General features: G+C 36.7%; 1 protein-coding gene across 7 annotated transcripts in view; it reads left to right on the top strand.

Moving 5' to 3' along the window:
- PLS3 (plastin 3) overlaps nucleotides 1-26,476 on the top strand; it is a 92,745-nt gene that overhangs the window by 58,772 nt on the left and 7,497 nt on the right. For all 7 annotated transcript variants that reach the window (XM_045587390.1, XM_036454423.2, XM_036454426.2 and 4 more), the window contains 7 exons: nucleotides 5,290-5,453; nucleotides 11,251-11,380; nucleotides 12,141-12,273; nucleotides 14,548-14,629; nucleotides 16,578-16,743; nucleotides 18,855-18,997; nucleotides 21,486-21,581. In XM_045587390.1, the coding sequence (XP_045443346.1) occupies nucleotides 5,352-5,453; nucleotides 11,251-11,380; nucleotides 12,141-12,273; nucleotides 14,548-14,629; nucleotides 16,578-16,743; nucleotides 18,855-18,997; nucleotides 21,486-21,581 (852 nt within the window). In that variant the 5' untranslated portion in view covers nucleotides 5,290-5,351. The remainder of the gene's footprint in view (nucleotides 1-5,289; nucleotides 5,454-11,250; nucleotides 11,381-12,140; nucleotides 12,274-14,547; nucleotides 14,630-16,577; nucleotides 16,744-18,854; nucleotides 18,998-21,485; nucleotides 21,582-26,476) is intronic.

Here is a 26,476-nt window from a genome sequence, read left to right as displayed (position 1 = left end):
TGATGTTCTATCCATTGAGCCAAACCGGTCAGGGCCAGAGTACTAGCACCTTTAATGAGAACATCAAGGATGCCATTATGCCAGGAGGTTGTGATTTTAGCTTTAGTTTTAAAACTGTTTTCAGTCTAGGTCTGTGTTATTAAATCTTAGTCTATGTCAAACCCAGAAAAGGAAAAGTTCACCATCAAACTTAGTTCTAAGCTCCTGCTTAATAATGTCACTGATGATGGGAGCTTTCTAAAATGCCATTGCTCTATCTCATTTCCTGCCCTTTCAAAGTACAGCATGTTACATCTCTGATATTGTTTAAGGGTGTGTGTGTGTGTGTGTGTGTGTGTGTGTGTGTGTGTGTATGTGTGTGTGTGTGCGCGCGTGTGTGTTAGCTTGGGATTAGCATAAATTAGCATAAAACTCTTTTAAAATAATTGCACCCAATTTTGTCTTTCAAGTACTTTAGCAGCTGTGATATGTTGTAAAATTAATTGCAAGCTGCCTTTTTAGGCTTCCTCTGCCTTCTTAGTGAAATTGAAGTTGTTTTCTTCAAAAGATGTGATTTAAGAATTCTAGGCACACAGTGCAATATATAGATAATAGAAATGCACACTTGAAACCTATATGATTTTATTAACCAATGTTACAGAAATAAATTCAATCTTAAAAAGAATAAAATATAAACATAAAAAATGCATTTGATCACAGGAAATAGTAAAAGCTAGATATACTGATAAAATAGGTGAAACATTTAAAATATGTAAAACTAAATGGCACATGTTCAATGATTCTTTTCCCAGCTCAGCAAAGATATAGGGTAGATATTCCAAGTGAATCAAAGGTTTTATAAGGATTTTAAAGCCACGGTTTCCAAGTACAATCCAGGATGTTCTGTCTGATTAGTTTCTGAATCTGGTATGTAGCCCAGTGCCTGCCACAGAGTAGGTACTCAATTTGCTCTGGAGGTTCACTCATCCTAAACAAGTGTACATTGTCTTTCTTAATACAGTAAAGCAGGTTTCTACATTTAGAATGAGAGAGGTCCTGAACCTGACAACCATCACTGGTTGTCTACTTGGGTACTCCTCAGTGGGTGTGTTCACTTAGAAAACCAAATTACAGATCTAAAGGCTTCTGGGTGGGGACAGGATTAGAACAAAGTAAATGAGATTGAATGTTACTTAAGGGATATTTCTGTCGTTATGGTTTCCTGATAGAATTGCCATTCAGTCTTGTAGTGCTCTTTCTTTGTTTTTTGCCATTGTTGTTTAATTTTTATTTTAAAATGCTCATTAGATTAGAACATTCTTTTCCTGATTAATTACTAAGGAATCAATGATTCTACAGAAATAATTTTTCCCCATTGCTTATTATAGGCAAAGTACTGTGCTACATATCTGGGTGGGAGGTAAAAAAAAAGATAAGAAGAATATCAAGGGATTTGCAACCTAATAGGATTGTCCTGAAATGACAATTCTTGTTCCTCCAACCCTCCCCATTTAAAAAGTTCCTGTCAGTTACTAAAGCATCTGTTATTACCACTCTTATTTTGAAATGGAGTTTCCACATGTGGTTATTTTATGTTAGTTATATTTTAAGGTGGCTACTTCCTGGCATCTTTTAATCACATCAGTGATCTTCTAATTAATGCTCATGAAAGGTTATTTCAGAGGGGGCTCACGCAAATGATAGTTCTCCCCTTTGCCTACAACTCTATTGCGAATAAAATGCCAGATAGACTAGACTCTTAGGTAACTTTGAATTCATTATAGTTCTCCAATATTTATTTTAAAGCATCGCTACCTTCTACTTTTATCATATCTCTGAGAATACAAGTACAATTAAGTACCTATTATATACTAGGTATAAACTGGAGATTAAAGTGGACTCCGATTATGTCATTTCAAAATTCAGAGGAAAATAGAATACATTTTAAAATATTTTCTATCAGAAATTGCTAAAGTGGACCAACTTTTGATAGTTGCACAGAATAAGCTACTTCCTTAATAAAGGTATCAGAAAAATGAAGGAAATTTATTTATATAATGAGGTATAGCAATGGTCAGACTATTGCTCTATGTTTGTTTTTAATATGTATTATGATTGTATCTCATTAAAAAGGGTATTTGGCATGGTGTGAGTGTAATTTGTGAAGCCCTGTATATATTGAATTTAGAGTCAGGGTATGTTAGATCTAAAAGGAACCTTAGAGAGAACTCATTTTATCCAATGCATTCCTTTTACAGATGAGAAAACTAAGACCTGGAGAGAGAAATTGTGTAAATTAGTAGCCAAGGTGAAATTTGATCCTGTATCACATTACTCCCTCTGCTGTGTCCTTTCAGCTATCCAATGTATCTTTCACTGGGCCTCAATAGCAGTGAGCTCAGTTCTAACTTTTTAAATGGGAGGAAACACATCAGAATATGCATAGGAGAAAGGTGTATTGAAACCCAAGAATTTCATTCATCCAAAGTTGCTATGATATAGAGAAAATGGCGGAAGATTAGATGGGCGGGTTCTGAGCCTTGTCAGGAAGCAGAAAGAGAGAGCAGCTGAGGGCCGCGCTGGGAGTGATTATTAGCAAGCCAAGAGACAGGCGAACACCAGGAGAAACAGGGGGTCTGCAAAGTTGCTAAAATCCTGTCACAGTGCCCTGTGGATTACTTTGTTCTTTTTAGTGACTGCAGATGTTGCTGGATTGATTTCTATATATAAACACTTTACTAATAAAGTGTTTTATATATGACCTTTATAAATTCAAATCAAAGAGAGTGAAGATGTGCCCTAGCATTACCTTGAAGGAAATAAATGATTTTCAGAAGTGTTGAGTGGCTTGGGAATGATGGTGTTGTTTTTTTGTTGTTGTTGTTGTTTATTTGGTTTTTTAAAAAATCTTTATTGTTGAAAATATTATATATGTCCCTTTTTTCCCCCATTGACCCCCCCTCTCCAGCCCGCCCCCTGCCCCCTGCCCAGGAATGATGTTTTACAAGCATAGAGATTTTAACTGATAAACTTAAATTTTTAACATCTATTTTTATGAACATTTGTTTGACTCTGGAGTATACTTCATAAAAACTAAACATAGTCCTGGCTAGCATGGTTCAGTGGTTGAGTGTTGACTATGAACCAGGAGGACACCGTTCGATTCCTGGTTGTGGCACATGTCTTGGGTTGTGGGCTCAAACCCCAGAGTAGGCATGCAAGAAGCAGCCAATCAATGCTTCTCTCTCATTATTGATGTTTCTTTCTCTCTCTCCCTCTCCATCTCTGAAATCAATATATATATATATATATATATATATATATATATATATATATATATATAAACTAAACATAGAATTTCAGGGGAAATGGTTTCATATAGGATATTTAATATTTTAATTGGCCAAAAATGGCCAATATGACTTACACTTAGATAATCCTATATAATAAAGAAGTAATATGCAAATTAACCACCACTCCAACACACAAGATGGCCACTCCCATGTGGACACAAGATGGACAGCAGGGAAGGGCAGTTAGGGACAACCAGGCCTGCTGGGGAGGTCAGTTACAGGTGACAGGCTGTCAGGGGAGGGCAGTTAGGGGCAATTTGACCAGCAGGGGAACAGTTAGGCATCGATCAGGCTGGCAGGGGAGTGGTCAGGGGGTGATCAGGCTGGCAGGCAGAAGCGGTTAGGGACAATCAGGCAGGCAGGCAGGTGATCGGTTGGGAGCCAGCAGTCCCAGATTGTGTGAGGGTTGTCAGTTTGGAAAAGGTGCAGGCGGGGCAAAGGGACCCTGTGCATGAATTTCATGCACTGGGCCTCCAGTACTTAGGATAAAGTCCAAAGTATGTTTCATGGCCTTTAAGATTTATGATCAGCTACCTAATTTTATCTCTCACTTTCTTCTTTGCTTACTCTGCTCAAGTCATACTGGATCTTTTCTGTTCCCTAAATACACTAGACACTCTTCCATATCAGACTTCACATTTGCTGTTTCTTCTACCTGCAGTCTTTTTCCTCAGATTCCCACATGATTTTCTCCCTTACTTCACCTATGTCATCATTCAAATACAACTTCCTCACGATGTCAAACAAAAATGTCTCTAGAAGTTTCTGAATGTCCCCTGGGAGGAGGGAGTAAATTAGCACCCAGTCTAACCCCTTGCTTTATTTTTCTTCGAAGCACTTATATAACATTATATTTTATAGTCATATCTCATGTTATATTTGCTTATAAGTTGTCATTGGAATGTGAGCTCTTTGACAGCAAGAATTTCTTTCATTGGTTGCAGTATCTGCAATCCCAAGAACAGTATCCGGTACAGAGTTTTTAAGTAATGGATCACTAGATTAACTATTCAGAAAACATTGTCTTGAAAGGTGCCATGATCATCTAGGGTCATTTCTCTATTCAGATTGCTTTCTTTTATTATAGTAATTCAACATACATGAAAATGACTGGGGACATAAGGAATAAAAAGCATTGTTGAACAGTAGGTATTTGAAATTGCTGGTGAAAGTCCAACTTTCTTTACTAAAAAAAAAAAAATATGCTCAAGTGATCACAAACCTCAGTACATTAGCACTCTCCTTTTAAATAAAATTTTGGTCATTGATCAGTTTTTGTGGGTTTTTGTGTTTTTTTTTTTCATTTAACAGTTTCAGTATCCTCAGTACTGAGCTACATACTCTGCTAAAACTTTAGTAGCACACATAAAAAAGGTTACTTATAGAATCATGTTAGACACCTGCATCACTCAGAGCTGCAATTATTTTTATGAACTTTGAGCTGGACTTATGTTTATTTACATTAATTTAAGAAATTGGCACTGAAAATGGTAACTTAATTTTAGGTGTGCTTTGTAATATAATCAGCATTAACTCATAAAACTATTCTATTAGATTAATGGAAGAAGACGGAAAATACCCAAAGAGCTACAGTAGAAATTATTTTATACCATGTCAGTATTTTATTGGTGTATAATGTATTCTTTTAAAAAGTTCTATTAGCTTCAGGATTTAATTCTGATTTTATTAAGCAACTGTGCTTTCTTAATATTTGGGTTGCTGTTTTAAGCAAAGCTACTTATACACTCTTTAATATACAGGATGAATGATGTAAAACCCTACACTTTTTGTTAAAATTTGCTTTTCCCTTTCAAACAACCTTAGGTACTAAACATTAAGAAAGAAAACTGTATTTAGGCAAGCTCATAAACTGAGCCTTAAATGGAGAAAAATAATAGATTAACTTCTTTCTTCTAAAACTTTTTTCCTATTTTGTTTGCTCTTCCTTTTCATAAAGATCTCAACAGCAATGGATTTATTTGTGACTATGAACTTCATGAGCTTTTCAAGGAAGCTAATATGCCATTACCGGGATATAAAGTGAGAGAAATTATTCAAAAACTCATGCTGGATGGTGACAGAAATAAAGATGGGAAGATAAGTTTTGACGAATTTGTTTATGTAAGTATGAAATGAAAATCCACCATTTTTTACAACTGATTGTTCCTTTGTCTAGTGGGATTATGGAGTTGCAAGTACCATCTTGTTAAGTTCCTAAATATATTGTATTAGTGCTGGTGTAACTAATGAAATTTCTCTCATCCTAGCCACTAAATTTAGTTAGCTCTTTTAGCCATTAAATATCTTAACAAAAGAATTGAGAAAATGGGCACTGACAAAGATGTAACTTACTGCTCACTTTGGAGGTGAACAGTCTCTTTTAGGGCTTCATTAAAAGGCATTTTCGAAGGTGCTAACTGACATCCTTGAAGTCCTCTTTCTCTCTCCCTCAGTGAACAGTAAACTCCCAAATTTTAATAATACACCCTGACTCACAGTCTTGGAAGTTTCCTGAGTTGAACATTCTGATTAAAAAGATGTTTGCTACTCTTGCGGTAGTATTTAGCTGTACCATTTTCTCTAGGATGATAATTTTGACAATTAAAAGTTAGAAGCATGTCTTTTCAGTTCATTGGAAGAGGCATTTAAGATTCTTGTGTTTTTTTCTAGTTTCAAAAAATAATATTCTTCAGTGTTAAGACCTGGTTTCTTAATTTTTTTGATCCCCAAGCAACTGGTTTATTGTTCTGTACTCAGTGCTTGGAGAGTGTGTGTGTGTAGCACTCACTGTTGATTTTAGCTGCTAGTGAGTGAGGTCTAGATTTTCTGGACATGGGCCATTTTTCAGTCCGTATTCATTGACAAAGTATTTGAGATATATATTAAAGAATAAATGTTACCTCTTCCCTCAATTAAGAACACCCTTAAGAATATAGTCAATAATATTGTAATAATTATGTCTGGTGCCAGATGGGTACATGAATTATCAGGGGATCACTTTGTAAATTGTATAATTGTCTGACCACTATACTGTACATCTGAAACTATAATATAAAATAATATTGAATGACTAAAAAAAGAACACCCTTAATATTTTGTTTTTATTTATTATTAATTTAAGACCAAGTTTGACTAGATCTAAATAGGCATTCCTTGCAGTATTGGCAAATAGCTAAGCAGTGCCTAATATTTATCACAAACTTCATAGCACTCTTAGCCTCTTTTTTTGCCTCAAGACACCTGAAATGACAAGATCTATCCCATCAGTAACTACAGCAACTAAAATTCTGATAAGTTCGTTCCAAATAGAATTAACCCCCTTTAAAAGCACTGAAAGAGTTTAAGAAGCAAGTTGACTAAGGAATGATGTCTACTCAGCTGATGGCATTTTGGGGAGGAGGGCTGTTACTGTTTTAAAAGTGCAAACATGTTTCATAATTAAAGTGATATAGTTCTTGCCACTTTTTTTAAATACTGATTTCCTCCCCACAGTTTTTGTCTCCAGTTATTGCCAAAGCCTTTTGTTTTGAATTCTGTGTCCAATAGTAAGTTGCAGTTGACTTGCAATATGAGCACTTGCATGTCCTCTGCTGAATAACTTGCTCACCTTGTAACTGCATGTTTTATTGTGAATTTAAAGCATCTTAGAGCAGTAGTTAACTGTGATTAGGGTTTTTTAAATATAACTTGCTCTTCAGAATTTTTGAATCTAGAAAGAACAGACTTAAATCATTAAGATTTGCAGTGTGCCGATGTTGTTAAAGATAAAATTGTGACTGTGTCTTTGAGAAAAATTGTCTTAGGGAAACAATTTTGTACATTTTGAAATGGTCCAGATTTTGCACAGCTGTTTTTGGCCTAGTGTATTCTTTAGAAGTTACATGCCTAATAATTTTGGCATCACTAGGGAATTTTTAAAGTAAAATATTAAGAAGGACATATTTGTTTAAAATGTACATTTTAGAATAGAAAAGAATCTATATGTTTATACTGAAATTACAAAGTAAAAAACAAACAAACCTGGGTTCCTGAAAAAAAGGAAGTGACTTACCCAACTTTACAAAGGGGATTAGTAACTCTTTTAAGTTATCTTCCTCCCTATTCAAGAAATTTGAAATATGAAGGACAGTAAAAATAACCTCCCTGAAGTTTCAGAATGACAACACCATGACTACTGGAAAGTGATGGGTGTCTAACCAGATGTCTGTTCACTCCCATGTGCTTTGTCATCAATGAAATAGCTTACAAACTGTCTTATGGGTAGATCTTAGTTGTCTGAGAAAGAGGAAGTTATACCCATCAGGTATTAACAAGGAAATAGAAATAAACTTGTTGATGCATGTTAGCATTTTGTTTTTTATTTAAATTGCTGCTGTTACTAGGTTTAGGCCTACAACAGATTCCATCCCAAAAATGTAAACCTGCTACTTTGCTACTTTGAAAACAAACCTCTAACACTGGAAGCCAGTCTGTGTGTGTGTGTGTGTGTGTGTGTGTGTGTGTGTGTGTGTATGTATGATAATTCTTTCTGAAATATTTCCTTTTTATATTCTATGCTTCTGAATTTTTTTTGGGGGGGGAGGGTGGCCACTAATTCTGTGTTTAACTAAAAAGGAGGTGGAACTTTTGAAAGGAATAAGAAACATATATATTCCATAAAAGAGACTGGAAAAGATGTATAGATCAAGAGTGAGCTGTGCACACCAGGGGTTTGTTCACACCCCTTAAAGCAAGTCTTTCCTCTTTGAGGGAAAACAGTGAGCTCATTAGTATCACAATGGGCAGCTTTGAAAATATTCATTGAGAAGTCTCCAGCACAGTAGTTGGCCTTGTGTTATCTCTGATTTCAGAGATTCTTGTTAAACCAAGGCTTATACTCAAATAGTTTTGTCATCCACTGGAGCAATTTCTTTTCTAAAGTCACAAACAAAATGCAAATTCTCAAGTAGTGAATCAGTTTAACAGATGCATAAATCTTAATTATCTTTTATCTTTAATTTTTTTTAAATGTAAAGAACAGAGAAAAATAATATAAAACTGAAAATTTGAACTTGGCTGTAATAATTTTTAAAAAACATATTTAGAAAATAAAGGTCATGTAACTTTTCTAAGACAATTAAAAATTAACTAATTTAATTGTAAGTTTGAATTTCATTCCTGAGCATCAGGAGTTTAGAACTATTCAGTAATTGCATCACAATATTGTACACCCTTTTTATTATTATTACTATTTGTATCATTTCTCTTTTCCATGATATATATAAATTTAGATTTTTTTCAGCTGAAATTGTGATCATGGCAACAACCAAATTTTTAGAAGAAAATGATCCTTGAAACAAAAAGATTTGTAATAAGAAAAATAATTTTTCATAAATCATTCTGCAGCAGTAACATTTTAGACATTTTTTTGTCATTCCAGTGATTGATATTATGTCAGTCATGAGGAAACTTACACATTTTAGATTTTAATTTACTGGACAATGTTTTTCTAAATGAAGTAGAGTTCAGAATGAGGTAGAATAGTGATTATTGTTTTTTCACTAAGCTGATATATAATTATTTAAGCAGGAGTTATGGGAACAAAATGCATCACAGTTAAGACTGCTACATTCCCAAGTAACCATTTTGTTGTATAATCTAGACTTAGAAGTTAAAGGTAAATTGGATCAAATTAAAGTTAGATGTAAAAAATCAGAGTATAAGTAAAAACAATTTTAATAATTTGAAAATTACCCAGAATGCATGAGTTAGGTTCACACTACAGGAATTAAAGAGTTAAGGAATCCAGAGAGAAAGGAGAGTGATTTTGCTGGCTATGTGCAGTATTTAGAGTAGTTAGTGTATGTGTGTGTGTGTGTGTGTGTGTGTGTGTGTGTGTGTGTGTATAGACACCCATACATACACACACACATGCTTCTATTCTAAAATTCTACCTCTGAAATTACAGGTATAGCACAAAATCCCAGCTATAGAAATTGAGTAAGCTTGATATTATAAAATTTACTGCTTACTATTTTCCTGTATAAAATTGGGCTTATAAATCCAAGGAAAGTCAGGATTTAAAAAAGGTAACAGTCCCTGGCTGGGCAGCTCAGTTGGTTGGGCATCATCCCAGGCACTGAAAGAACACATGTCCAGGTTGCAGGCTCAATCCCCAATAGGAGGCAATTGATTGATGTTCTATTCTCACATTGATGTTTCTCCTCCCTCTCTCTCTAAAAATCAATAAGAAGTCATTAAAAAAAAAAACATCTAAAACTCTTTAAAAACAAATAAAGAAAAAGAAAGGTAATAGGAAAAGATGACTTTGTGAGAGAGCTGCTGACAACAGCAGCAGCAACTTTTCTACCAGTTATAAAAAGTCACTCTCTAGGTGGATTAATTACAAAAAGGTGCCACCCCACCAAAAGACTAAATGTGAAAAGGTACTCCTGCTTTTCTGCCATTTGCAGTCTAGTGCAGGATGTAAGGTAAGCCTGGCTAGTGGAGCATGGGCTGGATTTCAGCTACTACTCATGCTCGCTCTCCCAGATACAACCTGGATTGACCCTGTTCTATGAATTTCAAACATAGGCTGCACTTCGTGAGATGAGATGAGAGAGAGAGAGAGAGAGAGAGAGAGAGAGAGAGAGAGAGAGAGAGAGAGGATGTACTTGTCCATAATGCTAAAGGCCTTTGAGTTATTTTCTATTTGTTCAGCAACCTTTTCATTAGGACCGCATGTTTCTTTTGATAAGTGCACTTATGTGTTCTAAACACATTTTAAAGAAATTTTTATGGAGATGCCACATCTTGCTCTTGTTTTACTGGCAGTGACTAATTTAGCCATGCACATTGGTAGATCGGGAACAAATTTAGAGTTAGGTAAATTCCAGTATTTAAGAATTATATAGTCAGTACTTTAAATTGTCCATTCATTCAACCAAGTAGGCTGTGACTTTTGCTTTGCTACAGCCTGCTCTTGGGCAATTAGAATTTGCAAGTTAATTTAGTTAGCCTGTCTCTTGTTGTGCAGAGACTCTGGACTTCCTAAATGTACAAACAAGACAATCACTGAAAAGCATCTTTTCTGTGTTTATTCACAATAGTCATATATGCTGCCAACTAAACACATTTTTCACCTTATTATTCTATACATTTTGATTGAATACACTCCTACTGAGCTACCTTGTTTACATCAATAATTATTGTTTGTTTGTTTGTTTGTTTGTTGTTTATTTTTTGGTTGAGTCATGAATCTTTATCTTTCCTCACACTAAGAATTGTGGTTAAAGAAGCGGGGATCCTTCAACTTCTCCCCAGGAAAAAGGCAAAGCCTCCCTCGTTCATAGAAAATGAACAGGTTTCCCTATGCCTTTGTTGCACACTAGTTTTCGGCTTAAAGTGGATTCACTGCATGTGGCACTTAGTGTTTTTGACAAGTGTATGCTGTTTCCTTTCTGGCGCTTCATTTTCAGTAGCAGTGTTGTAGTACTCGTTTACCATTTAAAAAAAAAAAACCAAGCCTAGCCCTGGCCAGTGTGGCTAAGTTGGTTCAAGCATTGTTCCGGGCCTGTACACTGAAAGGTGGCAGAATTGTGCACATACCTGGGTTTCTGGTTCAATCCTGATTTGGGGCACATATGGGAGGCAACCAATCAATGTTTCTCTGTCTCTCTGTATCTCTCTCTCTCTCTGTATCTCTCTCTTTCTGTATCTCTCTTTCTCTCTGTATCTCTCTCTCTCACTTTCTATCTCTGCCTCCCTTCCTCTCTCTAAAACCTTTTTTTATTATTATTCAAGCCCAGTTCTCCATATTTTTTAACGCTCATCACCTACGGGGAAAAATCTAAGTGATCAGCATATAGAAGTTAAATATGCTTATTATTCTGCCTGATATAAAATTAGTTGTGAATTGACAACATATTTCAATTAATAGATTTTCCAAGAGGTGAAAAGCAGTGATATTGCTAAAACCTTCCGCAAAGCCATCAACCGGAAAGAAGGGATTTGCGCTCTGGGAGGAACATCAGAGCTCTCTAGCGAAGGAACACAGCATTCCTACTCAGGTAACGGTATCACGTGCATCAAGTTAACACAGTGAGCTCAGTAGGGTGCATGCTACAAGGTCAAGGAGGGATACCACTCAAATCCTATTGTATTACCACAGACACCACTGATATCTTATGTCCCTGGTCGAGAAACTGCAGCTCATGAGCCACATGTGGCTCTTTGGCCCCTTGAGTGTGGCTCTTCCACAAAATACCATGGCCTGGGCAAGTCTATTTTAAAGAAGTGGCGTTAGAAGAAGTTTCAGTTTAAAAATTTTGGCTCTCAAAAGAAATTCCAATCGTTGTACATTGATATTTGGCTCTGTTGACTAATGAGTTTGCCGACCACTGCTCTAGAACAACATTGCCTCTTAGTTAAGAATACAAGAGTCCTTTGCAACATATATTTGAACTTGTGACTAATACTTGCTGTAAAGGCATTACATGTATTGTATGGCTTTGTTCGCTTGCAAGACATGATACAATATGTATAATGACAAGCTTCATTATGGTAGAGTTCTATAGTAATATAAAAAAATGTACAAAATTTTTGTAACTAAATTCTCTAAGAATCAGTTAACTCCGCTCTGGTTTTTGTTGTTAATTTTATCATTCCTAATAGCCACTGGGTTGTATTCACATGTCTGGGTTTACAAAGACAATGACCACATGTTTGTGACACATTAAAGTTCCTCATTACTGAATAACTCTTTTAGGCTTTAAAGTCATATTTAACCCAGAGTATGAACTAACTTCTTGTTATTCAACATAATTTTAGAGGAAGAAAAATATGCTTTTGTTAACTGGATAAACAAAGCTTTGGAAAATGATCCTGATTGCCGACATGTTATACCAATGAACCCAAACACCGATGACCTGTTCAAAGCTGTTGGTGACGGCATTGTGCTTTGGTGAGATGTTGGCTTATTTTACACTCAAGTTTCCAAAGATAGTGTCCCAGCTTCATCTTGGGAAAGACTTAGAATTGAAAACTGTTTCAGTTCTGCCCATTCCATTTCATCTCTAAGTCTTTCCATAAAAGTACCACCAAAACATGAATCTAAAACTCAGCCATTTAGCCTGGGATCCTCTTTATAGGGAAGCTCTCAGTTTTAGATTTCTTGTCATCATTGAGCAAGTAGAGCATTATAACTTTGTTGAACTTAATTTTTAATTCTAAAATAACATTGCTTCCAAAAGAAACAAAGAAGCTACACTTCAGCCCTAGCCCATTTGTCTCAGAGGATAGAGCACTGGCCTGCAGACTGAAGGGTCCCATATTGGATTCCAGCCAAGGGCACATGCCTGGGTTGTGGGCTCAATCCCCAGTAGGGGGCGTGCAGGAGCAGCCCATCAATGATTCTCTCTCATTATTGATGTTTCTATATCTCTTTCCCTCTCTCTTTCTCTCTGAATTCAATAAAATTTAAAAAATAAAAAGCTACAATTCAATTCTCACTCTCCAATTACTTATTTCTGAAAAATTCATTTCTCACTGCTGCTACCCCAGAGCCAACAGTATCTTGGCAGAAATGACATAAGATTATCAACACTTTGTCCGTTGATGGGCCTATTTATAAAGGCAGTGTAGCACAAGAGTTAAAAGCATACCCTATAATCAGCCTGCCTATGTTCATATTCAGTCTCTGCCATTCAGTAGTTATGTGACTGTAATCAAGATTTCAGCCCATTTGCATTTCACTTTCCATCTGTTATGATTTCTATATTATACTTTCCTCGCAGGGCTGTTGTGAGCATTAAGTAAATGACTACTTACATATAGAGTGCTTAGAATAGTGCAGTGGATATATTTTCTATGATAGTATACAATAATGAAATCCTTTTTTGCAATAAAGTCATTTTGTTTGAAAAACTGATTTTAAAAATATAAGATATTCCCTGCCCTGGCCGGCATGGCTCAAGAAGTTAGAGTATCTGCCCTTCACACTGAAAGGTCTTGGGGTTAATTCCCAGGCAAGGGCAAAGTACCTGGGTTGCAGGTTCAATCCCCAGCCCCCAATCTGGCTGTGAGCCAGAGGCAACCAATCAATGTGTCTCTCTTACAATGTGTGTCTCTCACATTGAAGCTTATCTCTTCTCTCCTCTTCTCTCTTCTCTCTCTCTCTCTCTCTCTCTCTCTCTCTCTCTCTCTCTCTCTTTCCCTTCCACCCTCCTTTTCACTCTCTCTGAAAATCATTGGGAAAATGTCCTTGGGAATGATTTTTTAAAATAAACAAATAAATAAATAAAATGTAAGATATCCTCTATTTTGTCACTTATGGATACTAAAGAAATAGCTCGCCATATGCTTTAATAGAGAGAAATAAATATGGTACTATTTAGTCAATATTTAAATTTTAAATGGAAAGCAACATCAGTTTTTCTATGCAGAAAAACATGTTTTAGAGCATTATTATAAATATCTAAAGTTTTAGAGTCTAACTCCAAATTTTACCAAATGAGAGTCTTCCTAATAAGTTATAGATTCTAGCCTAATTAACATAGCCTTTCTTTCTCTCACCACTGTATTATATGCATCAAATATAGTATGCCTAGCTCATCAATTAGGCACTCATTAATATTTGGCGAATGAAAAACTCGCACGCTCAACTAATTTTACCTCTTTGTGAAAAATGGCATTTTTAATTGTGAATTATATAATTTAGAAGAGACTCAGTTTCTATGCGGAATTTTATCGGTTTTTAACATTTATTCAATAAAGTTTTTTTCAATATCCAAGTTATTTATTTTTATAAAAGAATGTGGAAAATACAAAAAGAAAAGAAAATGAGAAAATAGGCCCCAATCCCCAACTCAGAAGTACTCAACTACTATAAACATTTTGGTCTTTTTTAAATTTGCATACATACATATATATATATATATATATATATATATATATATAGTTTTTTGGTGATAAACATGATAAAAGTCATATCAGAATACATGAGAGCTATAATGAGCCTTAAAATATTTATTTTTATAAATACATTTTTTATTGTTGATAGTATTACAGATAAGCCTTTAAATATTTCTGAATATTTACAAACTCTTTAAAATAAATAAACTCTGTATCATAGAATTGTACACTTGAAACCTATATTATTTTGTTAACCAGTGTCACCCCAATACATTCAATAAAGGAAAGAAAATATAAGTCAATTCATTTTTGAATTTTGTTTCAGTAAAATGATCAACCTTTCAGTTCCTGATACAATTGATGAAAGAGCAATCAACAAGAAGAAACTTACACCCTTTATCATTCAGGTATGCATTATTCTCCCCTCTGTCTTCTATGAAACTACAATTTAAGGATTTGTTCTATAGATCATATGTTCTGTACTTTATCTTCTCGTTTAATTCTTACAACTCTGAGTTTAGGATTATTATCCAGATTTTACAGAGAAGAGACCTGGAACTCAGAAGAAGGGTTTCTGAGCTTTACCGAGATTAATGTTGGAAGTGAAGTTCCAACCCAGCTCTAATTCCAAGCCCTATGTCTTTTTTCTTTACATATTGTGGTACAAATATGCAGAAATAAGCAAACACACAGGGTAGGGCAAAAGTAGGTTTACAGTTGTTCATATGGAAAATAGTACAGTCTATATAATAAAAGCCTAAGCGACCATTACGATGGAACGACCAGAACAACCAGTCACTGACCACTAGGGGGCAGATGCTCAATGCAGGAGCTGCCCCCTGATGATCAGTGCATTCCCACAAGGAGGAGTGCCACTCAGCCAGAAGCTGGGCTCATGGCTGGTGAGCACAGAGGCAATGGCAGGAGCCTCTCCCACCTCTGCAGCAGCGTTAAGGAGCACCAAGCTGAGTGGTAAGGAGCAGTGAGCAGGCGAGTGGAAAGGAGCAAGGGGTCCCAGACTGAGAGAGGGCACAGGCTGGGCTGAGGTGTGCGCCCCCCCCCCCCCCAGTGCACAAATTTCATGCACTGGGCCTCTAGGTTTCCTATTTAATAAAATTGTAATTTGCAAATTGACCATTTCCCCAACACACAAGATGGCCACCCTCATGCGGTCAAATATGGCTGCACCCATGTGGACACAAGATGGCCACCACAGATGTCCAGCAGGGGTGGGTAGTTGGGAGGGACCAGGCCTGTAGGGGAGGACAGTTAGTGGTGACAGGGCTGGCAGAGGAGGGCAATTGGGGTGACCAGGCTGGCAAGGGAGGGCAGTTAGGAGTGACCAGGCCTGCAGGGGAGGGCAGTTAGGGGCAATTGGGCCGGCAGAGGAGCAGTTAGGCGTTGATCAGGCTGGCAAGGGAGTGGTTAGGGGGTGATCAGGCTGGCAGGCAGAAGTGGTTAGGGGCAATCAGGCAGGCAGGCAAGTACCCTGTTTCCCCGAAAATAAGATGGTGTCTTATATTAATTTTTTTCCCAATGTTGCGCTAGGTCTTATTTTCGGAGGATGTCTTATTTTTGGGGAAACACGGTAGTTGAGAGTCAGCAGTCCTGGATTGTGAGAGGCATGCTCGACTGCCCATTTAGGCCCGATCCTGGATCCTACCAGGATCGGGCCTAAATGGGCAGTTGGACATCCCTCGAGGGATCCAGATTAAAGAGGGTGCAGGCTGAGCTGAGGGACACCCCCCACCCTGCATGAATTTTATGCACTGGGCCTCTAGTTAAGTCTAGTTTAAAAATAATACAAGAATAAACTCTATTTAGGTACTCACAACTGTAAACTTACTTTTGCCACACCCTGTATTTAAGCTCTTAAAATTGGCATATTTAAGGAATGGAGCATTTTTCTCTTCCATTGAGTAGACGGTTAGATAGCAAAATTTCCTTAGGCAAGAATACCTCTTCAGATATGGGTATTGAGAACTTCTAGAACTCTTTCAGCTATATGTAATAGACCTCTCATTAGACATTTTTAGAAATACGACACTTAACCTACGTAGATATACTTACTTTAGTAACTCAGCCTTTTCCTTTAGTATTTCCAAAGGGATCAAATAAAAATACCAAGTTAACTTCCCATGGAATTCTGGAGAAGGCAATAGCAATAAGGCTGAGATTTGTTTTAGCTATGCTTTTAATACTAATGTCTGGAATTTGTTTCCTGTGGATCATGTGTGGCTGAAACTAATACAGGGTTTTAATATCCTAGTTGGGTGTTGTTTTCAGTGAGTGGAGAAATAGACTCTTAAAAAATGCTAAGGTCAAAATCCAATGTGTAAATTGGCTTTCTTGCAGGAAAACTTGAACTTGGCACTGAACTCTGCTTCTGCCATTGGGTGTCATGTTGTGAACATTGGTGCAGAGGATTTGCGGGCTGGGAAACCTCATCTCGTTTTGGGACTGCTTTGGCAAATCATTAAGATTGGTTTGTTCGCTGACATTGAATTAAGCAGGAATGAAGGTAATGGAACACAATTGTTATTTTGAAACTTGTTTATTGGTTATTTTTTTTCTAGCCATGCAGACTGTCATACTTTCTTAAGGTGATTAGATGATAGGATTAACAAGGTAATGCTATAAAGTTATTCAGGAAAACAGCCTACTTATAACTTTCTTCTTTAGTAGTAATTAACATTTGCCTGGCACTTTAGAATTTGTTTTGCAATAAAGACACAAAAACACATAAGAGTTTAAGGAACTTTCCCAGGATCCCCAAACTTGATATCTGTTCTTTTCTGCTTTGTCCAGACAAACCCCAATCTTTCACCACACTCAGCTCTACCACTGTGCTCCATCTCCTATTATTTTTAATTCTTTTTATATTGTATCATAGGCTTAGACCTCTTAAAAATATTCTGACCTGCCCTTGATGGTCTCCTATTTCCCGAACCAGCAGAAGCATTGTCCTTACAGCATAGGTTTTTAAATCACATCATGCATTTGTAGAATATATAAGCGTGTGCAATACAATTATGATGGGGTCTAAGGAAGTACTACATTATTCTCTCCCTATAAAGTTTAAAATAGTAAGTACCACTACAAATATTCATATTTTATTCCAGAAATCTCCATTTCAATCCTCAGTTACTTTGGGGGAAAAATATATATTTGGGGTTCTCATTATTTCAAGGTCTCATAATGTCTATAAGAATCATATTTTGCACATTTTTATCCATTTATCCGTTATAAGACTTGCACTTTAAGAATTTATTGTACTTTCAATCTACTCACATGTACCTATATTTGAACAAATACAGTTTCTCTACTTGCCATTTTCACAGTGGTGTTTGTCTGGTTAAAGGAGTCAAGGTCCATTGAAAAAGGAAAAGGAGACAACAAAATAAATTATATTGGCTTGTGTAATAAATCAAGTGATTTATCTTTGACAAGGTGCATAGATGTCAGGCTGTTTGATCCTTTCTAGCCTCTGACTTTGCAGAGATGGGGAGCAACAGGAAGGGTTCCGTACAAATGATCATGCAGCCTCCTTGCTTAAATGTCTCAGTGCCAAAATGACATGGCATAAAGCGAAGTCCATGAAAAATGAAATTTGCCTTATATAGGTATTGCTTAGATTATTTCCGTAATCAGGCACTTTGGGCTTTGTTTAATATAAATCTCTTTTATTTTATGGGAATTAGTTATTGCATAAGGATTACAGAACTTCTTCATAAAACAATGCTTGAATTTAAACAGTTCACTATGCCAGCGATTTTCTACCAGTATGCTGCAAGAGGCACACAGGTGTGCCATAAGAATTTTTAAAACATGTAGTACCTGACTATTTAGTCAGGGGCACTGGCCTCTTTTCCCTTAGATGGTCAAATAAAATGACAATGGCCAACGTAACAATACCCATCTGGTGAGAATGGATCAAAATTATACCTTTTTTTGTCAGGTCAGCAAAAATATATTTTTTGGTGTGCTGCTGAATTTTAGTAATTAGTTTATGTGTGCCAGGAGATGAAAAAGGTTGAAAATTGCTGCTCTGTACAAACACCCAACCTCTACTTATTTTCTGTAGAAATATTTACACACATACACACAAAACCCTCTGCTTCTTCCACACATTCAATTTAACAACAAAAACTATTGAGTAGCCTTTACATGTTAGGTGCTATGAAAAATGGAAAGTTGAATTGTATTCCATTAAAAATAGGTTTAACCCTTCAAGAGTTAATTAATATACCATAATGTTTTTATGTCCCTTTAAATAAAAAGTTAGGTGAAAGGCTCCATGTTTTAAACATCATACCCCAAATCTGTAATTTTAATATTATTAAACAAGCACAATTTATGTAAATATGTGATATAAAGTGAAAATGCCTATTTATTTATTATTTATTTAGTTGGTTAGTTTTGTGTATTCTCATAAGACAATGTCTTTATCTGTCTCATCTTATAATTATCTACTTATATATTTATCTTTTATTAGACTCAGAGTACCTGGAAACCAGGTCATGCTGGTTTTTTCATCTCTATTTTTTAATAGTATCAAAAGACTAAATGAACTTGTAATGACCATTATTATTATAATATATGGGTCATGGCTTTGTATATTTTTTCTTGTAGCCTTGGCTGCTTTACTTCGAGATGGTGAGACTTTGGAGGAGCTTATGAAATTGTCTCCAGAAGAGCTTCTGCTTAGATGGGCAAACTTTCATTTGGAAAACTCAGGCTGGCAGAAAATCAACAACTTTAGTGCTGACATCAAGGTAACTGTAACTGTGCAAAGAACCATAACACTTTGGGGGGCTATAATGACTTGAGAGATTTCACCCCAGCTTAACAGAGGGGAAATCCTACCAGTTTATCACCAAGCCTTGTTGCCTCTTGACCCCAATGATAGATTTCTGTAGAGAGGTGGAGCTGAGTGAGGAGCATGAGCACCAAGTTTAGTTTTCATTTTGTGGAAAAAAGTAAAATTATAGTTCTAGCATTTTATATTCTGCTTAGTGTTAAACATGGAATATAAAAGGATGGGCCATGACTATTCTATTCCTAACTGCCTTTCCCAGGCTTCAGTGTACCTGTTAGTAAAGACCTAGATGAGAGAGAGAACCTCAAGATTCCCCTTCCCCTTTCTTATGTGCCTCCTTTCCTATCATGTGCTCTTACCTTTAGACATTGAGTTATTTAGAGTATTGATAAGCTCTTGTATATGTCTTGCTCCTACTTCAGCTCCTGCCCCAGTGCCCTCCTACTAAGTCCACCTCTGACACAACACCTGGCATATAAAAGGCCCGCAAAAATTCCTTGCATTGAATCAAATTCTAGAGCTCACTGCTCACCAGGAACAGTAGGGAAAACTATCAAGGGAAAGAAGACACTGGTAGCACTCATTTACAACATGGTGCCCAAGGCTATTCAAGGAGAGAGAACCAAAATTATCATAGCAAATATCATGAAGTTCTCATTAACTCCCTGGACTGTCTCTCAAGTCCAGATGTTGGGACACAGGGAACAAACTCGAGGATCTTTACCAGATGTCACTGACAAACAGGGCTATGAAATCAATATGCTGTGATCATATCAATTTGTTCAGTGGTGAGAGGAAGTAATGGGCTATTGCACTACTGATTTCATCAGTGAAAATTGTGGCTAGCCCCCAAATTAGAGCACTTGACCCCATCCCTTCTTTTCACGTACACATGTTTGACCCAGTATATTTTACTTATGTATTCGATGTGTTCCCAAAAACCATTCATAAGTACATTTTATGTTTTAAGACTTATTTTAAATGCACAAAAGGAAATATTTTTAAATGAAGCCTGTTTTTAAAATATTTTTAAAAGCAAAGAATTGTTCAGTAATGTGAAAAGGAATTTCCAATTTATCTTTATTCAAGTTAAATTTTTCACCTGCAAAGCACTTTTCAGTATAGTGAATACAGGCTATGTAGATATTCCACATAGTCTGAATTCACTCTGCTGGGTCTGTTCTTTACCTGTTGCTCTCAAATGCATAGGATTAAATTATATATCCTCTTTGCATCTTTCATGGGTAATTGTAAACGAAAGCACTAACACAACTGCCATGCACTATTTGAAGGAGGAATGTCCTGTGTCCACTAATGGTAGGATCTGGGTTTGCATTTCATAAATTGCTTTGAAATGACTTTCACTCATCCAATTTTCCCTATGCTTAGAATAATTTAGGGTACTGGGTATCAAACTCTCTTGGGCAGCTTGTTTACCATGCAGCTTTCTGGGCAGCTCCCAGAGAGTCATCATATTTGGTGGGAATGGGGTTGGATCCAGTAATCAGTATTTTGAACAACATTGCAGGGGATCATGATGCACATAATCTTCAGAGCTTACTGTAAGAAACATTCTTTCAGAGCCTATTTGGACTGTCAAGGCCCAGTAATAGCAAACTATCATACCCGGGAAGGTAGTCTTCAGATATAGCAGGATTAAGGCTTCTTGACTCCAGTTCCTGTCTTCTGGTATTCCAGAGAGGCAGAATTTTACTTGATATGTGTGTTGAAGGCCCCTAGTAAGTGTTTGTGCTAATCTAATGGTTTTCGAGCTGTGTTCTGTGGAATGTCAACATAGCCTGAATTCACCGGGCCCATCCCCCCAATATGAGCAATGCACTTTGTTTTAGGAACTGGGATTTCAAGGGGAAAAGTTCAAGTGCCGAACAAAAAGAGAGGCTTTTTGGGGTTAAGTATATTGGATCATAAAGGGTTAAATGTTATTTCACTTGAAGTGTTGCTCATTTTGTTAAAATTTCATTTAAATTTACAATTAAATACATCTTTAACCAGCTAATCTCTTTTCCATAAGGTATGGTATGTATTGTGCTTTGTAATGATATAACCTGTTTATTTTATCTTTCCCTATGCTTCCTGGATTTCTACTCTCCCACTGATTTTTCTTGCTTATTTTATCTACCAAGCTTATTGACTTCAGTAATTCAGTGAAGGTACAGAACTAGTTTGTGTTTACTAACATTATTGTGTTGATTACTGCAAAAAATTGTAAAATTATGACAAAATCCAGTTCATCTATTTTCAAGGCAGACATAAGACCAAATAGATTAACTTTTCGGGGGAAAAGGTCTGTTAAATTAGAAGGCAGTTGTTTGTGCCATATATTCTTTACAACTTCAGTCCAAAAATCCTTCCAAACATGGGACAATAGGATGCATTCATTCTTTGTGAATGTGATATCACTGACATTTTCAATTCATCCATAGGATTCCAAAGCCTATTTCCATCTTCTCAATCAAATTGCACCAAAAGGACAAAAGGAAGGTGAACCACGGATAGATATTAACATGTCAGGTTTCAACGTAAGTATAGGTATTTCTTTCAACTTTACAATCTTTCTTATAAAATTATTGTCAATTTTTTATAAATACAAGAGTATTTATAATTATATGTGTAGTGGTATTGACAGTTTTAAGTATTATTTTAAAGTTAATTTTAATTGCTATACTTATGATTTAGAGGCAGAAAGACTTTATTTTGAGAGTTCATTAATGAGTTCCATAATTATGGTGTAATGGTTTATAATGGATGGCATAAAATATTCAAAGCAAGCATGAGGAAATAAGTACTAGAGACTGACCTTTCCCAAATATTTGGATTATAACCACAGTGACAGATGTAATGACTACATACAATATTTATATATACATCTGTTATCCTGTGTTGAGAATAATATGAATATGTTTACAAACTCCTGATCCATGAAATACAATTTGGGAGATTACTGACATGAACCTTGTTACCTGGTTACACCATTAATTTGTTCAATGATCTGAGACTACTTACTTCCCAAAATTGGATATCATTTTGTTCATCCACAAAGTAAGAAGCTAGACCAGCCTGTTTAATGTCAAGTTTCTAGGATCCTGTCATTCTTTATACCCATTAGATATGGAATGCATGTACTAATCTTAAAAATTCACATTTCTAGCCTATTATGCAATAGGATTGAGTGGATTACACTGGCTAACCCATTTACACTATCTTTATTAGAAATGAATTTATATCTGACTTGTTTGCTTATATTTCTGTCGGTATGTTAAATATGAAACTCCATTTCAGGCCACTTTTGATATAAATGAGGCACCATCCTGTACACTGAGGAAGCCAGGTGCCTGGGTAAATGACACCAGTATATAAACTGATTCTGATAAACTCCTCAGCCAGTCCTCCCTAAGTGATCTTCCAAAAACACTCCTTTCTTTGTCTCTTCCCTCCCCAGAATCCTTCTAGGATTCCCATTGACTCTATAATTCAGTCTGTAATGTTCTGCATAGCATTTTAAGGCCACCCCATCTCTCCTACTCAGTGTTATTTCCCACTAATCTGTACTCCCCAAACACTCATTTTATTTTTCTCATAGCCTTTGCTTTTCCCTTTTTTGCAAGGTCATTCATCTTTTAGTCTTACATATTCTTTAGAAGCTAATTAAAAAATCTGAAAAGTTTTAGCTTTTTCTTGATGGGGTTTAGCAGGAAATGTTATTTTAATTGAGTTTAATGTATTCCGTCCTTCAATCTATGCTCTGGTGCCATCTAGAGTATTTTCAAGGTACTGCAAATCCAACAAGGCCAATTTTTTTTTTTTTTTTTTTTCATTCAAAACAATTTTATAAGTACCATATGTTGGGTAAGAGAAAGTAGAAATTTTTTTACTAATAGATCTTCATTGTTCAGATTATTACAGTTTTTCCTTTTTTTCCCCCCATAACTCCCCTCCACTCAGTTCCCACCCCACCCTCTGCCCTTACCCGCCCCCCATTGTCCTCATGCATAGGTGTACGATTTTTGTCCAGCCGAGAATTGACAATTGTCAGTCTACTCCCTTTCTATGCCCCTGATCATATTATATTCACAAGTTTATTCTGTTCATCAGACTTTTTATTCACTTGATTTTTAGATTCACTTGTTGATAGATATGTATTTGTTGTCACTTTGTTGTTCATAGTTTTTGTCTTTACTTTTTCTTCTTCCTCTTCTTAAAGAATACCTTTCAGGCCGAAACGGGTTTGGCTCAGTGGATAGAGGGTCGCAGGTTTGATTCTGATCAAGGGCATGTACATTGGTTGCAGGCACATCCCCAGGAGGGAATGTGCAGGAGGCAGCTGGTCGATGTTTCTCTCTCATCGATGTTTGTAGCTCTCTATCCCTCTCCCTTCCTCTTTGTAAAAAAACAATAAATATATATATATATTTTTAATACCTTTCAGCATTCCATATAATACTGGTTTGGTGGTGATTAATTCCTTTAGTTTTTTCCTATCTGTGAAGCTCTTTATCTGACCTTCAATACTGAATGATAGCTTTGCTGGGTACAGTAATCGTGGTTGTAGATTCTTGCTATTCATCACTTTGATTATTTCCTGAAACTCCCGTCTGGCCTGCATGGTTTCTGTTAAGAAATCAGCTGACAGTCGTATGGGTGCTTCCTAATAGGTATCTATTGGGTCGGCAACGAAGTAATTGCGGATTTTTTAAAGAAAATCAAAGACAATTTTTTCATGGAACTAAATAACTTTATTCTGTAATGTATTGCCCATTTTGATCAATGACCTTTTGCCATCTTTCAGGCAGCATCATAATCCCACGTTCAAAAAACTTCTGGTTTTTATTAGCAAAAAACTGAATCAGGTACGATTTGACATCATCATCATTATTGAAATTTTTACCATTCAAGGAGTTTTGTAAAGATCGAAACAAAAGTAATCAGATGGTGCAAGGTCAGGACTATATGGTGGATGTGGCAAAACATCCCAACCAAGCTCCATTAATTTTTGCCGAGTGACCAAAGATGTGTGTGGCCTTGCATTGTCATGATGGAATACAACACCTTTTCGATTTGTCAATTCGGGCCACTTTTCTTCAACTGCATTGTTTAATTTCATTAGTTGTTCAATGTAGACATCAGAATTGATCGTTCGGTTGGGTGGTAAGAGTTCAAAGTAGACAATTCCTTTGTAATCCCACCAAACTGATAACAAAACCTTCTTTTGATGAATATCAGCTTTTGATGTTGTTTGAGTTGGTTCACCTGGCCTGCTCCACGATCTTTTCCGCTTGATATTGTTGTAAACAACCCATTTTTCATCGCCAGTTATCAGTCGTTTTAAAAATGGATCATTTTCATTACGTTTCTTTAGCAAATCGCAGCTGCTAATGCGTTGCATTAACTGTGATTCTTTCAGTTTGTGAGGAACCCATGTATCGAGTTTTTGAACATAGCCAAGTTGTTTTAAGTGATTTTCAATGCATGTATCAGATACATGAAGCTTCTCTGCAATCTCACGTGTTGTACTGTGACAGTCCGAATTGATTATTGCTTTGATTAGGGCGTCATCAACTTCAACTGGACGACCAGAGCGTTTTTCATCTTTGAGTGAAAAATCACCAGAACGAAATTTGGCAAACCAATTTTGACACTGCCGTTCTTTTAAGGCTTCGTCACCATAAACAGCACATAACTTTTTATGAGCTTGCGATGCGTTTTTCCCTTTGCGGAAATAAAAAAGCAAAATATGACGAAAATGTTCCTTTTGATTTTCCATTTTTCAACGAACACCAAACGAAAACTACAAAACAGATCAAAAAAATTTTTTTACCGATTAACAGCTGAATAGCCAACTATCAAATAACAAAATGTGTTTTACATTTGTACTACGTCTGCAAACCTAAAAATTCAACTGAAGCCATATATGTGTGAAACCAGCAATTACTTAGTTGCCGGCCCAATAACTGTTTTGCTCTTGCTGCTTTTAATATTCTCTCTTTGTCTTTTGCTCTTGGCATTTTAATTATTATTTGACTTGGTGTAGTCCTCTTTGGATTCCTTTTGTTTGAGGTTCTCTGTGCTTCCTGGACTTGTAAGTCTATTTATTGGACCAGGTAGGAGAAGTTTTCTGTCATTATTTCTTCAAATAGGTTTTCAATATCTTGCTCTCTCTCTCTTCTTCTGGCACCCCCATAATTCTGATGTTGGTATGCTTGAAGTTGTCCCAGAGGCTCCTTACACTATCTTTATATTTTTGGATTCTTTTTGCTTTTTTGGTTGGGCATTTTTTTGCTTCTTCTTATTTCAAATCTTGGACTTGATTCTTGCATTCCTCTAGTCTCCTGTTGGATCTTCATATATTATTCTTTATTTCAGTCAGTGTATGCTTAATTTCTAGTTGGTCCTTTTTCATATCCTTGAGGGTCTCGCTAAATTTATCGGCTGTTTCTAGAAGATTCTTGAGTAACCTTATAACCATGGTTTTGAACTCTATATCCAGTCATTTCCTTTCCTCCATTTGTGACCTTTTTCTTTGTCTCCACATTTTGGCTGCTTCCCTGTGTTGATAGAGTGGTTTTGTGTGCTAGGTGTCCTATAGGGCCCAGTGGCTCATCTTCCCTAATTACCTGAGATAGACACTCTTGATACACCCTTTTGTAGGCTGTGTGCACAGTCTTGTTGTAGTTAAGCCTTGATTGTGTTGGTATCACTCGGAGGAATTGACCTCCAGGCCAATTGGCTGTGAGGACCAGTTGTATCTACAAAGGGAAAACTTCTGTGCTGGAGACACCCTTATGGGACAGGAGTTGCTTCAGTGGGGCTTTGGCACTCAAGTCTGCCCCCTGAGTGTGTCTCTTATGGATGTGAAAAGTTGTAATCTGGATGGTCTCACTCTGACGATTGGGTACATTGGCTCTTGGATTCCCAAGGAGAGAAGCCAGCAGGAGCCACAGAGAGACCTGCAGATTCCTTCTCTTTGTTTGGGGTTTGGAGGTGCCCAGGTGAGGCCCAGCTGTGAAGCAATGTAAGCTGCTATGAGCATTGGGTCATCTTTTGGAGGCTCTGGAGTGCTTTGACCCAGCTGCAGTATGTTAGGTTTCAGATTGCAAATGCCCAGGCTACTCATATGCAAAAGTATCTGTGCACAAATTTGGTGGGGCGGGGTCTCAGGGAATCAACAGGGTGGGGCAAACAACAATGGCTGACCATCAGCCGTACCTGGAAGAGGTCCTGTGTCTCTGTCCCATGGAACCCTGCAGGAACAATGATCACTGCAAGCACCTCTGAGAGAAAGCCGCCCTCGAGTTCTACCCGATGCCAGACAGTCAAGTTTCTCCCTGTATGAGTCTGGGTCCCCAGAGTCCTGCCTGGAATTGGAGTTCAGAGCAGTTGAGAGCTTATGTGTCCCTACCGATTTAAAAAGACAACA

Source organism: Pipistrellus kuhlii, unplaced genomic scaffold (genome assembly GCF_014108245.1).
Source record: "Pipistrellus kuhlii isolate mPipKuh1 unplaced genomic scaffold, mPipKuh1.p scaffold_m20_p_29, whole genome shotgun sequence".
Taxonomy (NCBI): domain Eukaryota; kingdom Metazoa; phylum Chordata; class Mammalia; order Chiroptera; family Vespertilionidae; genus Pipistrellus; species Pipistrellus kuhlii.
The sequence above is the reverse complement of the archived record's forward strand: the minus strand, read 5'-3'. Positions and strand labels throughout refer to the sequence as shown.